At 38.6% G+C, this 18,166-nt stretch overlaps 1 protein-coding gene across 1 annotated transcript in view; it reads left to right on the top strand.

The window, feature by feature from the left end:
- The window catches only part of stc (nuclear transcription factor, X-box binding stc), a 134,201-nt gene extending 125,009 nt beyond the window's left edge, over positions 1-9,192 (top strand). Inside the window, exon 13 of the mRNA XM_072297281.1 lies at positions 9,010-9,192. Within this exon, the coding sequence (XP_072153382.1) occupies positions 9,010-9,154 (145 nt within the window). The 3' untranslated portion in view covers positions 9,155-9,192. The remainder of the gene's footprint in view (positions 1-9,009) is intronic.
- Positions 9,193-18,166: the final 8,974 nt, after the last annotated feature.

The raw sequence follows: 18,166 nt of genomic DNA on the forward strand, positions 1-18,166 counted from the left end.
CTACAGCCCTGGGTGGGCTTTGGCCTCCATAACAATTTCTCTCCACATCCCTCTATCTTTGATTTGTCCACTCCATCCTTTTATTTGCATTTTCTTCAGGTCTTGCTCAACTCCGTCTAGCCACCGAAGCCCAGGTCTTCCTCTCTTTCTTGCTGACAATATTTTAGCTTTCAGCACCTTCTTCGGCATCCTTTCTTCTTCCATTCTTTGTACATGGCCAAGCCAGCTTATCCTTTGCGATTTGATAAACCTTACGATATCTTCATTTTCTAGGATCATTTCTATTTCTTGGTTGCTTCTAATTCGCCATTCTTCATTGATTTTCATCGCTCCATAAATTCTTCGTATGATTTTCCGTTCAAATCGCCTCAGCATGTGTTGGTCTCCTTCTGTCATGGTCCAGGTTTCACCACCATAGGTTACTACTGGTCTTATTAACGAATGATTAAATGTAGCTGTGCTATTTCAGCTGGACCCAGGGAATCTAACTGGAGAGGTCTTGTACCTGCGGGGAGGGAGTTGGGCGCTGCTGACACTCACACTTCACAGTAAAATTGACCAAAATTGTTCCAGAAAAATTTTAGTACTCTCACTGAATAAGGGGGAGGGGACAATCCCTATTTGCCTGATGTGTGAGACTTTTCACCCTTGTGATAAATTTTAATTTGAAAAAATATGTTCCTCCTAGAGGCCCAACCCCTTTCTTGCTAGCACCATTTACATTTTTAAGGCAGCCTCAGTCTTGATAGCCTGCTGAATGGGCTCCATAATGAACAGAGATGCAAAATTGCATGCAATTTCATATAAGGTAAAATTTCATGAAATTGGAACTTCTGCAATAGGCTCAGTAGACTGTGAAATGCGTAAAATCAGTAAAATCTCAATATTTAACAAAATGAGAGTCAAACTCATGATTTCATTTTAAGATAATTTTACAGGTGGTGTACACTCCTCCTCAGAAATCTGTGAACTTTCATATCATGTTAAATTTCATTTTGCATCTCTGATAAGTGATGACAAGAAATCTCTGAAAAGAAGGAATGGATGCTGAGGATGATCGCTCATGACTCATTCTTTTGGCTGCTACTTTTTCTCTCCTATAATGCAATGATAAACGGCGACATTGCAGCTTTTGTTCAAACGGGAGAAAACTTCCTTCATTCGACTATCAGGAATTAATATTAACTTGAAAAAACATTTAAATCTAAATGTTAATAAAGTATGTGGTTGCTTCAAGTCCGCTCAAGGTGTAGATCTTGCCCGCGATCCGTAAATTCAAAACACCCGCGCAATATGCGCCGCCATCTTAGTTGTTCACATGAAAACGTTGAGGTGCTCGATCCCCGAACATGCACCGCCGCGGTGGAGATTCGGGGTAAACCGCCGAATTCCAACGGTTGACCGTCCAAGTCGCCAGTCGGAAAGATTCACACAGGAAAGGGGCCAGGGGAGGTATACATTTCAGGCTTGTAGCAGTTGTAATTCTAAAAGAGGAAGCAGTAATGAAGAAAAAGGGCTCTACAATGAAAAGGAATGATGCAGAATTGTTTCACGAACCTATAAATTGATTTTTACTTCAATAGATGGGATAAAATTAGAATAGTACGTAAATTTCACAGGCTCCTGAAAATTCATGAAATATTTTACAGAAATTTTCAATCCTTTAAAAGTTTTTTACGTTACATGCCACCCTGTCCATCAGTGCCGACAAAATCAGCTTTCTACTGATTTTTATGAAAGATTTACACTCCTGCTTCCACCCCCCCCCCCCTGAAAAAAACTTCCAATCCTAATACAGGTGGTCTACAATATCTTGAACATTACTGTGAAGTAACAAACTTTTTGACAGAATAGCCATTGAAAGCTCACACCTCAAAATAAATAATCCTTTTTTTTTTTTTTTTTCCAACTGTCAACCTTTTTGAGGTTGTGACTATTTGATTTTCGGAATTGGTAGTCCTTAATTAGTAAGCGTAGAAGATTCACAACCAGACTCCAAAAAGAAAAGTTGATCGTTCTTTTTTTAACTATGCAGAAAAATCTCCAAGAGAATCGAGAGGGAAATACTTGGTAATTGCAGGTTTTAACCAAAAAGTAATCGCCAGAAACATTTAATCTTAATTTTCAATTAATTTGCTTTGACATTTAATTAAATGATGTCTTATTTTAACTCCTGGATGAATTTACTTAAACTTCTGCGCTACATCAGTTGAACCCTAAAATCCACTATAAAACAAAATCTTACTCCAATTTTGAAACAAATAATCTCCGCAACTTCCGTTCACCTGCGTTTTTTGATGGTAAGTATATTCATTTTGGCAAAATAAAACTGCTTTAGTATGATGAGTTGTTAGTGTAAAATGGTGATTGCGTAATTGTAAAAAATTGTACTTGGTTTTGAATCGTGGTTTTGAAACGGATAATCTCCGCAACCTCCGTTGACTCAGGTTTTTCGATTGTATTTACGGTATGTGGAAAAATGGCAAAATAAATGGCTTCAGTTTGATGAATTGTCAGTGCAAATTGATGATTACGTTATAATAAAGCAGGAAGCACGGCAGGATGTAAGGTTATGAAATTAAATTAATATCACTTATGAGGGAATTGTAATTAATTCATCAAAGTTTCTTAACTTTAAGTGAAACACTCGTGCTATTAGATCATGTCTATCAATAGCATTCGGATCAGGCATCAGTTTATCCGTTATTTCTTTCCAGCCTGGATTACAAATACAGGTTCTATGAAAAGGGCCGGACGGCCCTCTTAATGAACGTATGCAAAGCAATCTTAAGTGTATTCATAAAGGTACCTTGGACTATTTACATGAGTCGAGGGTAAAATAATCGCCTGTCCCAAATTATTGGGATCGACGTTCGGATCGTTTTGTATTGCGCCCTTCAAGTGAGCATAATTTTCACAGCTCAATTTCTTTTAATTTAACTAAATATAACGTAATTGCTCTGACTTCATTTTGACGATCATATCAGTGATAGACTGATGAGATAGATGCCGAAAACGAAGAAGTATATGGAAAGAATCGCTCCAAGCCATTATATGATAAGAGTAAAAATCCTTGCAAGACACTTTCTTCCCACGAGGCTTTTTAGACTTGGGATCAATCAGGAAATCTTCGAAATGGTAACCCTCTAGTTCTTCCCAGAAAATCAGCGGGTATTGCAAGGCATCGTAATGTTCATGAGTTTCTGGTACTCTTTTCAATTGGTTGTCTCGTGCATGCAAAATGATGTCACGCGTCCCTGATTCTAATCCTGTGACTAAAGCTGCAATTTTATTAACAAATGATGCATTATATCTTTGCGGATGTTGACCAGAGATTGTGCGATCTGGATAGATTACGATCTTATAATTTTCATTCGGCATCCTCCCCAAAGCAGTTTTAAATGTTCACATGAGGTGGTTTTGCTCATGGAACATCCTTTGTAACGGTAAAGTTAAATTCTCTTTTAAACCACCTACAATTTGGCAACGCCTATCGACTTCTTTATCCTCATCTCCCATAAAATAAAGGACCCCGCACACCTCTTATGGGAAAGCTGCACCATGACCGATTGCCTTCTGACTTATGTATTTCGATTCTCCTCAAGATGCTGATCAAAAGTTATAATTGCGCTAACTTTCTACGATGCACCGTTTTCGCATAAAATCAAAGAGAAGATTCAATTATTCGGCGACTATGCATGAAAAGGATCAAAGCATTTGAGAACAGGCCCGATGTAAATAAGGAAAAATCGTAGCGCGTGTCCGTCTTCTTATCTGTACCTGGGTGAGTTCAAATAAGCGTCTAATTTGGTGTCCCGAGCTGTTTTAATCGTCATAATCTGAGAGACATGGGCAGATCAAATTTTTTTCTCATTTTCCACACTATTGTTGACTATTGTATGCTAAATCCCACTTTATTTGGACTGAAATAAAAATTTAGGAGCACTTTGAATGTGCAAATTGCCTACATTTGTCCCAAATTTGCGTGTCCCCCGTGCCTGGTTCTTGACTTTAAATCGATGTTGCAGCATAACTAGAGTGATTATTTAAGAAAACTTTATCGGAGATGATAGGTAATGCTTTTGAATTTGAGAAAAAAAATATGTCAATTTATTTTTTGCTCCATCAATAACTTTTTCACGCGCTAGAATCATTGTCCCGAGCAACAGTCAGCAACAGTCAGGAGAGACATGGCAACGATGTAATAAGCTCTAAATGATTGCCGTAACGTTGAGGTTTTTCCAAAAACGACTTTTTTTGTTTTGATTGAATAGTTCACACGTCGTAGCGTAGATGGCAAAAATTCTGAAATTCGCAAATTTTTGTGCAAGATTAACGCCATTAATGATGCCAAACAGAATGCTATACACGATAACTAACAGGGCGTCCAGCATACACACACACACTAATATCAGCTCGTAAAACACTTTCGAAGTGTGCGTTAGGGAACATTTTCTCTTATTCCGATCCTCTAGGACGTGCTACTAAATATTCCGTGAAAAAAAACACCAAAATTGTCTTTACTGTTAGAGATAAGCTTAAAAAACAGCTTATTCCATCCTGTTCCGTTCCATCTTGTCCCGTTCCATCCTGTCCCATATGTTTCCATCCTGTCCCATGTCCCAGTGTAGTGGGACAGAGTGGAAAACTGTTACAACTGAGACTTGCTTGTTTAAGCCCTGTAGGCGCTCTTTTCTACCGATTTAAGTGAAACTTGGAACCCGGGGGTATTTTTCAATGGGGAACTTGAATTTTTAGTCGAATTTTGAAAATTCGAAACTCCAAGATGGCGGATAAGACCGAAAATGCTATCGCAGCGCCTAATCAACTGAGACTTGCTTGTTTAAGCCCTGTAGGCGCTCTTTTCGGCCGATTTAAGTGAAACTTGGTACACGGAGGTATTTCCCAATGGAGAACTCGAATTTTTAGTCGAATTTTCAAAATTCGAAAATCCAAGATGGCGGACATGGCCTAAAGTGCTATCTCAGCGCCTAATCAATCGATTTACGCAAAACTTGGTACCCGGGGGTATTTTTGAATGGGAAACTCGAATTTTTAGTCAAATTTTCAAAATTCGAAAATCCAAGATGGCGGACGTGGCCTAAAATGCTATCTCAGCACCTAATCAGTCGATTTACGCGAAACTTGGTACCCGGGGGTACTTTTCAATGGGGAACTTAAACTTTTAGTCAAATTTTTAAAATTCGAAAATCCATGATGGCGGACATGGCCTAAAATGCTATCTCAGATCCTAATCAATCGATTTACGCGAAACTTGGTACCCATGCGCCGCGGGTGTTTTTGAGTGTGGAACTTGAATTTTAGTCCAATTTCCGAGATTCGAAAATCTAAGATGGTGGCCGTGGTTAAAAACACTATCTCGGTGACTAACTAATTGATTTTAATGCAACTGGACCGGAAAACCATGGTATAAGGAAAAGAAAGGAAATTTTAATAGGGGTGCAATAGGGTTTCTTATGTATCTTAGCCTACGAAATCGAAAAATTCCCGTGTTTTTTCCATCGTGCGCAGATTCTCTCGGAAAATTGACTCTTCTGGAAAAGCTAGATTTTTAATGAAAATTCCGATTTCTCCGGAAAAATTCCGAACTTTCCCAGGATTAATCGCATCGATACAGGTAAATGGAGGTGTTCTTCCGAGTCAGCGCCAAAAATAAACTCGGAATCCATTGGCAAATCTTCGGAAAATCAAAAATCAAAAAAAAAAAAAAAAAAAAAAAAAAAAAAAAAAAAAAAAAAAAAAAAAAAAAGTTGACCGGTGTAATTGTTATATTAATGTAAGTACTCAAACTTTTCCTGGCTTTATCACCACTTCAGCGGGTACACGCCCACTCGAAGTTTTAAAATTCGGTGTTTTTGATCCATTTTGTATTGCAATATTCCAAGAAATAAAAGCTTCTTCTCGTGTGAAACGAAAACAGTGCGCATTTTGATAAACAGACGGAACTGTCTAAAAGACAAGCAGAATAAGCTCCAGATATCTTTCATGACGGATGAATTTTTTCTTAATCTTTTTGGTTCTGCAAGATATGAAAGGGTTACATGTTTTCAATTTTGCTTTAATTTAGTGCTCGACGATGCTTTTATGACAATTGTGCTCAATTTTTAATTAAAAGTATTATATATCACTTCTGAGATGAAAATTTAGGAAATCAGGCAAAATTACGGCAAATTTTGGGAAGTGATACACTTGCCGGTGGAAATTCGGGTTTAAGCCCAACTATTAAGCTCGACGAGCTATATTTCCTAAGTCTACACCTAATGATAGTCAAAATAAAGTTTGGTTTGCCCAAAAATTCAGAAAAAAATTTTGGGAGGAAACAGAACCTGGAATTTGACCCTTATTTGAATTCACCCACCTGCCGACTCTGGGGCTATCTCCTTTCCGCTCTCGTCCGGTTGACGTTCCGTCTTTCCTGTTCCTATGCTCCTCAAGAACCTGATTTGGATGGTCGAGTAAAACGGCATGTGGAATCCGTGATTAGACTGCTGGTCGGTGGGGGAGTTCCCTTGATTTGTTCACTCGAGTACTGAAATGAGGAATCTTTCTGGCTTTTTATCGCTGAATAATTGAATCTTATCTTAGGATTTTTGCGAAAACGGTGCATCATAGAAAGTTGGCACAAGTATAACTTTTGATCAGCATCTTGAGGAGAATTGAATGACATAAATCAATAAGCATTCGATCATGGTGCAGCTCCCCATAAGAGGTTGCAGGGTCCTTTGGAGAAAATTGGAGAACTTGGTCGGGGAAAAAGAGCAATCTGGAATTTCATGATCAGTCCCAAACGATGTCATGTGGAAAGCTGAGTTGAACTTCCGCAAAGAACTCACATAATTTTAGAAGAACTGTCATCGCCTACTAACAAACCCTTTAATGGCAGAGGAGGTTCCCTAGTAAAGCAAGAGACATCTTATTTTCACTGCAACATTTAAATCTTATTGTAAAATGAAAAGAAGGGTAGGTGGAGATTAAATAAATTTGAACTTGATTTTAGTGGACTTTACATTTGTGGACTTAACTTAGTGGACGTTTAAGTAATGGACTTAACAATAGTGTGGGCTTTAGAACTGTGGACGTAAAAATTGTGGGCGAAAAGTCTGTGGACGTAAAAAAAGTGGACATAAAGTCCGTGTACCGTTTGCATGTTTTATTGAAATAATGCTACTAAGTCTATTCTATAACAACGTTCTATAAACAATACGGTCTGACATGCAGTGATAATTAAAAAAATTAAAAACATGGATTTTTCCGGGATCCAAACTCTACAGGGGACCAACAGTTTCACTTCATTTTCAAAAAGTTTGACAGAGGATCTTAACTTCTCCACTAATTCCCCCATTTTTGACCACTGTGCGATGTAAATTTTTGAAGCTGAACACAATTTCATGCATTGAGGACCAATAAGAACATTGTTAGCCACGAAAACTGCAGCAGACCGACAATTTTACTGTCATTTCTAAACATTTGACAAAGAATCCTGATTTGTTGACGATTTCTCCCAATTTTGGACCACTGTGCAACCACAATTTTTGAAACTGAACACAGTGAAATGTTAGGGGGCCCAATGAGAACATTTACAGCCGAAACCCATCAAAGGTGTAACTTTTTCCTCCATTTTTCCAGTCTTTTTGCTGTCCAGAATTATGGCGATTTGGCAACTTTGCCCCCTCATTTCTCAAAAACCGTGCGTATACTCAAGCTAAAATTTTTACCATAGTTTTAGGGTATCATAAGGTATCGTTTGGGCCCGATTTCAGAAAAATTCCCGCTGTTTTCGAGAAGTAAATTTTACGCTCTTTTCAATGAGCATAACAATTTTTTTCTCAGATAATCGTGGCTGGAGGTATTGAAGCAAAGTTTCTCCTAAAATCAGCAAAAATGCGCCTTTTTTCAGCGAATTTTCCAAGAAAACGTTAATTTCACGACCAAAAAATAAAGCTAGTAAAAACAAAAGAGGGTGATTTCGGTAGAAAATTTTATGCTCTTCCCGCTGGTTTTTTTGTTTTTTTCTTGAGATGAACCATTGAGAAGATATTAGCAAAAATCTACTTGTGGGTTTTCTCAATTTTGAAAAATTTAAAATAGCGGCGCCCTGAGGACCAGCAAATTTTCTTGAAGTTAATATGGTTATTTTCGGGCCTGTTTAGCACCTAGGAATCGAAAAAAATTGGTTTGGTTCGACGGACGAACTAAAACCTGTTTGTTGTGCTGTGTTATCAGAGGCATCTTCTTCATCTCTTGCGTCCGAAGTAACTGCGTCACTAACGTGTCGATCTAATCTTATCTTTCTACTTGTTCTGACCTTACAGCAATTGAAAGTCTATCTACTCAAATTAATCTTTCGCTTTGTCATTAGTATTTTTTTAGGCATAGTATTCACATATTAGGCCATAGGTAGGCATAGTATCATCACACTTTTGCAGATGAGGAAGGGTAAAACAGAGTCACAAAAGTAATTTCATAAAAAAAGTGGTCGTAGACGAAATGTAAATAAAGCCGAGGAGAATGGAAAAGAGTATCAGCTGACTGAGCCGAAACAATCAACAGGCGCAGATGAACGCAAAACCATAACAACGACGACAACGGAAGATTCCAATAAATTCGAAATTTCCCGCCACTGCCCCCCTCCGATTCGCAGTCCCCTAGAATTTTCTTTCCGCGCTAGCGGCGGCAAGGAAGCTGAGAGTGCGAAAAAAATTAGTGGCTGACCTCCGCGCGCGCATGGCGCACACCATCGAAAAAACCGCACCGAGATCTGTGCAGCGGTTGCGGTGATTACTTGTTACAAAGGAGCGGGAAGTACGATTTTATTTTATAGTGGGTGGATGGGTGGATTATAATGGATGGATGGATGGATGGATGGATAAAGCGGATGGATGGATGGATGGACGGACGGATAGTGGATAGTGGATGGATAATGGATTTGGGTGAAATTCGACCGCTTTTTCATAAGGAGCCTTATTTATGAGTTTCTTTTTTTGTCAGGAAAAATGAAATGCCAGTAATGCAACCTTCGGCACCAGTAGATCAACTGTCCTGCTGGACTTTACTTACCAAACCTCAACCCACTGAATGTGCCTCAACTTCCCGAAAATTCAAGAAGCCAGACTATTTTAGTGATAATTTCTAATTTTCTTTGACTTGTAAAAATATACATTTTTCTTGCAATTTTTCATGTCAGTTTTTATTTTCCTTCACTTCAGAATTTTCTTCGACAGTTGTGAAGTTGCATCATACTTACAGTTACGAAAGCCTGTCCCAATCAACTAAAAGTCGGCTTGTTTCCAGGGGTGGGAACCGAAATGAATTTTTGAACCAGTTCCGGTTCCAGCAGTGCCAAAATTTCGGCTCCAGTTCCGATTGTATTATTTTGGTTCTGGTTTCATAACCGGTTCTGTGGAGTCCTTACTCCAAATGAGTTTTGAGTAAGGTCTTGTCTCCACGGGACGTTTTCATGGGATTTGTCCCAAGTTCGAATCGCAGGAATGAAACTTCTGGTATTTTTCTCAGTTACTGTCTCCACAGGACGGGGCTCACACAGTCCTGCGGCTAGTTTGTGCGGGAAGATAAATTACTTAAAGTCGAGTATTTAACCAGGATTTAAATAATAATTGCACTCAATTGACAATTAGACACATTATTTTAATTAAACGAACATGAACAATGTAGTAATGAATAAAATATAACACAATGGACCACTAGACAAGGTACGAACTTCAGCATTCTGATTCATGTTTCTTCACTAAAATTTCACGTAAAATACGATGCGCACAACGAAAATTACCGAAATCAACTTCTTACGAAGATATTAAATGATTCTTGATGCGTAAATTCAAACCACCCGCTCATGAAAACTCAATGCTCTACGTGATTCACATCGCACGCTAAACGTTATCATGACAGTATCTGCGATTTAAAAATCTGGCAGCCTCAATCTTGACGCTTTGGCTCAGCTATAGCAAACTACTTATAGTTTGAACAACACATGGTGGGAAATGAACATTGCTCGATTGAGAAGCTTTCTGAAACCGTTGTAATGAGCGATTTGACTCTCGTAGAGCTTTGAGTTTCTTGTGAGCGGGCAGTTCAAATTCCTCGTAACCAATGTGAAATAAAAGCGTTAATATCTTCGTTAGGAGTTGGTTTCAGTAATTTTAGTTGCACGAATCGTGTTCTACGTGAAATTCTGGTAAAGAAAAATGTATCGGATTGCTTAAATTCGTACCTTGTCTAGTGGTCCATTCGTTTTCACTTCTTCTTCTTCTCTCAGTGGGTCCTAGGCGTACAAGTACATACCATACTTGGTACTGGGAAAAATATTGATTAACTCAATATTTTTTCCAACTTCGTAAGTGGGATTTTTCCCTGGGACAAATCTCGTGAGACGGCTCGTGGGGACAAGGCCTAAGAAATGATCAAAGAAGGATTTATACGAGGGTCAACCAAAATATCAACTTACAACTTTTGTCATTGCGTTGACTGACACCGAGTTTTCATTGGATTTTTTTTCCCTCCTCTGTATTTTATTTCATACCTTGAAATACGGTTGGTAAAATAAGGTTCTTTTGGTAATCTCATAATTCTGTCTCGGTAAAATTACCAATAATAGTGAGATGGCAAAGTTACCAATGGACCTTGGTAAAAACGCCAACATTTTTTATCGACTGTGGTAGAATTACCGAGATAAAATGGTAAAGTTACCGGAAATTGACTACCAATAAAAGTGGTACATATTCCTACCTGAAAAAACCAGTAAAAATACCGATTTTTAAGTAAGCTTACCAGTCTCCCTTGGTAACATTACCAATAATTCAGTGCTGTCTGATAAGCTCAACCATGCGGTTCAGCGCTCTCTGTTATCAACTGTGATAATCACCTTCGTGCCAAGTGTCTCTGCTGCCGTGGCAGCTTGTGCTTTTACGAAATTCTAACCTACAAAACAAAAATCGGTAAAAGTTGAACTTTTCTTTTACTACCCCCGCAATGGCAGGGGCAGAACGAAATACTACCACATCCACAAGTGGTAAAAAACCACAAGATACATATAAACACTCTAATCGGACAGGTGCTTTTGGTTGATCTAAATCCAACTTTAAATGACACTCGTGTTTCTGATCAAGTTACATAATTTATGGCGCATTCACAGAATCTGGTTAAAACGTTAAACGACGAAAACGAAGTGCTGGAAAACAAACTAAGTGCAGTTTCTGACGAAAACAAAGTGCTGATAAACAAACTAAGTGCAGTTACTAGTAAGTTAACTTCGCAAGATGAAATTATCACGTCTCTCCAAACGGAAATAAATGAAGTGAAACAGCAAAAAACAGGTAATTCACAACCTACACCTAAAGATATCAACCCGAAATTTGTTAAGGAATTAACGAAATCGATCAAACCTTCTGGACAATCGAAAATTACTCAGTTCACCAAAGATGGTTCTAAGAACCCATCCTCAAGCAGCTAACCAAACTGCGGATCCTAAACTGATTGCAACTAGCAATAAATTTGTCATTCTTCAAAATGAGGATATGGAAATTGCAACATCAGAGGATGATGATGCTCCCTCTTCCGTGATGTCTCTCTTTCGGAGGATGCAAACTCAGATCCAGAGTTTCGTGCCAAAAGCCTAATCTACAGGCAACAGCGCAAGAAGAGGAAATGAGGAAACTCCAACCCACAGGATGACACTTCGAAGGAAAATAACTCAAAGGAACCTACGGATAAGTTAAATAATAATTCTAATACTAAGTCTAGTGTCAAGGTTACAAAGATTCTCTCCCCTCCATTAATTAAAGTGGTGGGAATTAAATCTTTCGAGGACATTAAGTTCTTACTAAAAGAAACCTCCCCAGAGGAGTTTACTATTCGTTTTCTAAATAATGAAACCTGGAAGGTGAATCCTTCTTCTGATGGAGCTTACAGGAAAATTTCCGAAAAATTAAAAGTAAATAATACCCAATGGTATTCTCATAGTAACAAGAATACAAGGAACATTAAGGTTCTCTGCAAAGGTTTACCTCCTTCTATCCCAGAAGAAGAAATTGTTGAAGATCTTCAAGCCAAGAACTTAAAAATTAAATCCGCAGTTAGTCTTCGAAAAAGAGTAGATAAAGAAACACCAAAAAGTAAAAATAAGAACCCCGGAAATACCCAGGCAGATCAAATTTCAGATCCCCCCCCCCTCCTTCTAAAAAGGAAATCAGGGAGTATGAGCCGATCAAAATCCCGGTACATCAGCTGGATTTCGATCATACAGAATCTGTAGATAATGTTTTTAAAATCAAATCAATTGCTCACACAATTGTGAAAATTGAACATACTAAAACTGATCCTCTAGTGGTCCCACAGTGTAGGCGCTGTTGTGGCTGGTCACACACAGCAAACTATTGTTTTAGGCACCACGATGTGTAAAATGCTCGGGCAAGCATTTTTCCCATGAATGTCCTTTTCCTGGTCGTATTCAAAACCCCAAATGTGTTAATTGCGGAGCAACAGGGCATCCAGCCAGCTATCGTGGCTGCCCATTTGCCAAGGAGTTTCAGCTAGCGAGAAAAAACCGATTAAAAGCTAAAAAATTCCCCCCTCAAACAGGGAAAAATTTCCCTAAATTAAATAAAAAGGATGCCCCTACGGCAAATAAGCCAAAACCTCTTGGAAAATCTTTTGCCCAAGCTGTGTCTGATAACAAAGCATCTGATTCTTCAAATCAGACTGATATTATAAACACTTTGCTCAAAACTGTTGAATCGTTAAATACTCAGATTCAATTGCTTAATGAAAAAATTAATCGCTTAGAAGCAAAAAAATGATTAATCTTTTTCTATGTGTAACTCTCATAATGAAAATGTCCTTTTGTCTCACACTAACAATGACTCATTACTTGTTTCAGAACAGAATGATAAGATTATTGATTTCGATGATGTAACTCGATTGCAATCACGCTCGAGCAATAACAGATCACTAAATCTTATGGCTTGGAACTGTGGCGGCCTGTCCCGGGTGAAGGCCAAGGAATTCAATGTCACGCTAAGGGATTTCAATGTGGATATAGCCCTCCTATCAGAGACCTGGTTCACTAAGAATAATTTTAAAAGGTATTTCGTTGGTTATAAGATGTACAACGCTATGCATCCTGAGAATAAACGCCGCGGCGGGTCCTCGGTGCTAATCAAAGAAAATATCAAGCATAACTTGATAAAAATTATTGAAACTACCGCATTCCAGAGCGTAGTAATTAATCTAGAAACCGAATTTGGCAACTTTAATCTAGCCTGATTATATACTCCTCCTAAAAATGTATTATCCACTGAAGATTATAAAGATTATCTTAGTGAACTAGGACCCTCATTTATGGTTGCAGGGGACTGGAACGCTAAGGATCCCAGATGGGGCTCCAGGATAACGAACCCAAAAGGAAAATCCCTCTTGGAGGCAGCAAATTTATCTGATAGTTACTTTATATCACCCAGAAAACCAACTTACTATCCGTATGATCCAAATCACAAACCTGACATTATTGATTTTTTCTTTATAAAAATTTAAATTTGATAGACAAAACTTCCTGTGTTATACTACCACCCCCATTAAGAGGTCACGCAAAAGTTATTTTATCTATTTTTACAAACCCAATTCTAATAAATCGCCCCCTTCTATTTGCTCTAAAAGAACAAATTGGGACAAATTTAGAGGAGATCTAGAAAAATTAGTGGATAATAGCGCTCCAGTCTCCTCGCTAGCGGATATAGATGGAGAGACTAAGCTGTTAGTGGAACAAATCAAAAAATGTGCAATTGCTAATACGCCTATTGCAGTTAATAACTCCCACCCCTATACAATTCCTAAAGAACTTTTAAATTTAATTAGAAGAAAAAGAAAAGCTTACAGAAAGGCAGTTGACTCTGCCTTGACTGCGTTGACGCCTTAATAAAATAGTTAAAAAACGAACCCAAGAATTTCTGAACTTTAAATTTCAAAATTTTGTAGAATCTTTATCACCTTCAGCTGACAAAAATTATTCCTTGTGGTCAGCTACGAAATATCTAAAAAAGCCCAAACAACTAAAATTTTCAATCAAAAGAGCAGATGGTTTATAGGCAAACTCGGACGCTGAAAAAGCGGAGATTTTGGCGGACCATTTTGAAAAGGCATTTAAACCCCATAGCGACATAAAATCAAATACATCTTCAGAAACTGATGAAACTTCCTCTGACAGCTCAGTCTCGAATACGCACTCACAGGGGGAGATATCAACATTGAAACCCCGAAAAAAGGTCAAGAAAATCCCTCCAGTTAAAATAAAGACCATTTCTCCTTCTGAACTTTTGAAGGAAATTAAGGGGAAAATTAAGGTCAAAAAAGCCCCTGGCTTTGACAAAATTTCCGGATTAATTTTGAAAAATATGCCAAAAAAGGCCCTTGTGAAGTTGGTCTCTATTTTCAATGCAGTTATTCGATGTAAATATATTCCATCACAGTGGAAAATAGCAGAAATTTTCGTGTTATTAAAACCTGATAAACCTTCAGCCGAAGCAGCCTCATATGAGGGCTGTCCCAAAAGAAACCGGACTTTTGTCATAGAAGGCGAACCGAGCGTCGTAATGAAGTTTTCTTGGGCTTGTTTGAAAGCTGATAAGCTACTGAAGATGCTTGTTTTTACAGAATGCAAACATCCGTCTTGGTAAGGAAACTACACGCTTGGAATAAAGGAAAGTCAAACTCGAGTTGCGATTTTTGTCTTTATTTCAAGGAAAATGGGCCTGTTGCATGCAAGAAATACAGCCACGCGAATAGACTTTTAAGAGGTTAAATGACACAAAAATTACGATGGTCACATTAAAAAAGTCTGAAATACATTCCTTACTGCGCAATTCGCGTTGTTAGGAACGCGCTTTTTCAAATTTCCCGCGTTTGGGGGCAGTTTTTTAATCACCGGAAACGATAGCAAAAAGCGGGCTCGGTGATTTCCGAAAGATGCCGAGTCGTCGTTGTTGTTGTTGTTATTTTTCCTTCAGTTTGTTTACAAACCCAACGTGATCTCTTATAGTGGTCCATTTACGCTTTATGCGGTAACCAAATCGATCAACTTTTCAATATCCAACGCAATCCTTCTACATTTCATTTCACGATATCACGAGCTCAGATTTTTAGGTTATGTTGTCAATTTTATGTTGACCGGAAATAGCCGCGAGTTGCCGTTAGAAAACTGCCCCCAGACGCGGGAAATTTGAAAAAGCGCGTTCCTAACAACGCAAATTGTGCAGTAAGGAGTGTATTTCAGACTTTTTTAATGTGACCATCGTAATTTTTGTGTCATTTAACTTATAAATAGTCTATTCGCACGGTTGTATCTCTTGCTTGCAACAGGCCCATTTAGATACAACTTTAAAAAAAAAACCAGGTTTTAAGTTAAAAACTTCGTTGCTTTCTTATTCAAATGCTTAAAAATAAGGAAATTAACATTTTAAGCAGCTTAGGTACCAAGTCATCACCTATCCCCTTCAAAATACTCGCCAGCTTTGTCGATGCATTTTTGCCACCGTTTCTTCAATTGGGAGAACCACTGTTGGAAATCCTCAGGTTTGAATGATCGCAATTCTTTCAAGGTGTTCTCTTGAATTTCCGAATGGTTTGAAAACGTCGACCTTTCAAGGTAGATTTAAGTCGTGAAAATAAGAAGAAATCACACGGAGCAAGGTCAGGTGAATAAAGATGATGAGAGAGGACACTCGTGGCATTCTTTGCACAAATCCGCGAATTTGGAGGGATGCTTGGGCAGGTGCATTATCGTGATGCAGAAACCAGGAATTCTCTCTCCAAAGCTCGGGCCTTTTTCTGCGGACATTTTCGCGTAATCGTCTCAGAAGACCATTGTAATATTCTCGGTTGACAGTTTCAGATTGAGGGAATTACGATCATTCAAACCTGCGGATTTTCAACAGTGTTTCTCCCAATTGAAGAAACGGTGGCAAAAATGCATCGACAAAGCTGGCGAGTATTTTGAAGGGGATAGGTGATGACTTGGTACCTGAGCTGCTTAAAATGTTAATTTCCTTATTTTTAAGCATTTGAATAAGAAAGCAACGAAGTTTTTAACTTAAAACCTGGTTTTTTTTTTAAAGTTGTATCTAAATTTTCCTTGAAATAAAGACAAAAATCGCGCAACTCGAGTTTGACTTTCCTTTATTCCAAGCGTGTAGTTTCCTTACCAAGACGGATGTTTGCATTCTGTAAAAACAAGCATCTTCAGTAGCTTATCAGCTTTCAAACAAACCCAAGAAAACTTCATTACGACGCTCGGTTCGCCTTCTATGACAAAAGTCTGGTTTCTTTTGGGACAGCCCTCGTACAGACCAATCTCTCTACTCCCCGTGATTGCCAAGCTTTTTGAAGGGTTGTATATTAAAAGACTAAACGAAATAGTAAAAGACAAAAATTTAATCATAGACGCCCAATTTGGCTTTAGGGAGCAACACTCCACCGTTGACCAGCTTCATAGGGTCCCTAAATTCATTGAAGATTCCCTTGAACAAGGGGAATACTGTAAAGCGGTTTTTCTTGACGTAGCGCAGGCTTTTGATCGTGTTTGGCACGAGCGTCTCGTTGAAAAGCTATATAAAATGCTCCCTTGCAACCATGTGGAGCTCCTCTCCTCTTTTCTGTCAGGAAGACAGTTCAGAGTTCGATATGAAAATTCAGTCTCAAGCTGCAGACGGATTGAGGCGGGAGTTCCGCAGGATTCCTGTCTTTCTCCTCTTCTCTACTCTCTCTTTACTACAGACATCCCACAGTCTGGGAGGGGGGGAAAGTTGGGCATTTACGCAGACGACACTCTCGTGTTATCTTCGTCCAGAAGCTACAGGGAGGCACGACAAAATGCACAAATGCATTTGAATAAAATTAATCGTTGGACGGAAAAAGACAAAACAAAATTGAACGCATCTAAGTCGGTCGAAGTTGTTTTCACAAATAGACCGTTTAGTCACATCCCTCTTCTCTTAGGAGACACTGAAATTCAAAATTGCAAAATATCTCGGCCTACATCTGGATTCCAGGCTCATATAGGGTACCCACATTAAGAAAAAAGTCGCTCAACTGCGACTAAAATTCTCCAATATGCAGTGGCTCTTGGGTCGCAAATCTAGGCTTTCACTTCAACTAAAGCTGCTTCTCTACAAGTCAATGTTGAGGCCGGTTTGGAGTTATGGTTGCCAATTGTGAGGTTGTGCAGCCAAGTCAAATTTAGATAAAATTGATGAAGTTATACAGATGAAAATACTCAGAAGTATTGTTAAAGCTCGTTGGTTTGAGAGGAATGCTGATATTCACGCTGACCTCGATATTGACTCTGTAGAGAACTACATCACCAAGATGTACTCTGCATATGAACTGAGATTGCATCGGCACCCCAACCAAGAAGCGCTTGCGCTCTTGAAATGGGACCAATGTAGTCGCAGGTTGAAAAGACGTAAGCCCTATGAGCTTGGAATTCAGGGTTTTTCAAAAAATTTTCCCATAAAACAAGTGTGCCTCCCCGTACCTTCGGACGGATCAGGGGCTCCTCGATCTTTGACTGGTGACGGTCGATCACAGTCTTTTTAATACAACAAAAGAAAAAGACGAACAAAATTAAAACAAAAAGACATTTTTATTATGAAATAAATATGTACTTTTAATCTCCTCACTACTTTGAGCGTGTAAATATTTATCTAACAATAGTTAGTTAAAATTAAAATGTATTTTATTTGAAAGTTAAAATTTAATTGTATAATATAGATTTAAGTTACTTACTTAAGTTAAAATAAGCTTTTAAAGACATCATCAACAACAACATTGCATTAAAATGCGAAAAGTCACAGAAGAGCTTCAAACTTAACATCAAATCCGAGTGGAACTTCTTGCCAATGTTAACGCAAACGCAGCCTGCGACTTTAAAGTGAGTTTTCAAAACTCTTAGCCCCCTGCCCCCCCCCCCTCATTTTTGGTTGCAGAGCAGGTAAAAACCGGGAAATTTACTACAAATAATGACCGAAACTAATGTCCAACTTGAGGAGGACCCTTGAAATGTTGCGATCAGTCGGAGCATTGAAATACAAGGACTGCAACCCCCTTAACGTACGGAAACATCCAAAACAACTCCGCTGCC

The sequence above is a fragment of the Bemisia tabaci genome, chromosome 2 (genome assembly GCF_918797505.1).
Source record: "Bemisia tabaci chromosome 2, PGI_BMITA_v3".
Lineage (NCBI taxonomy): Eukaryota > Metazoa > Arthropoda > Insecta > Hemiptera > Aleyrodidae > Bemisia > Bemisia tabaci.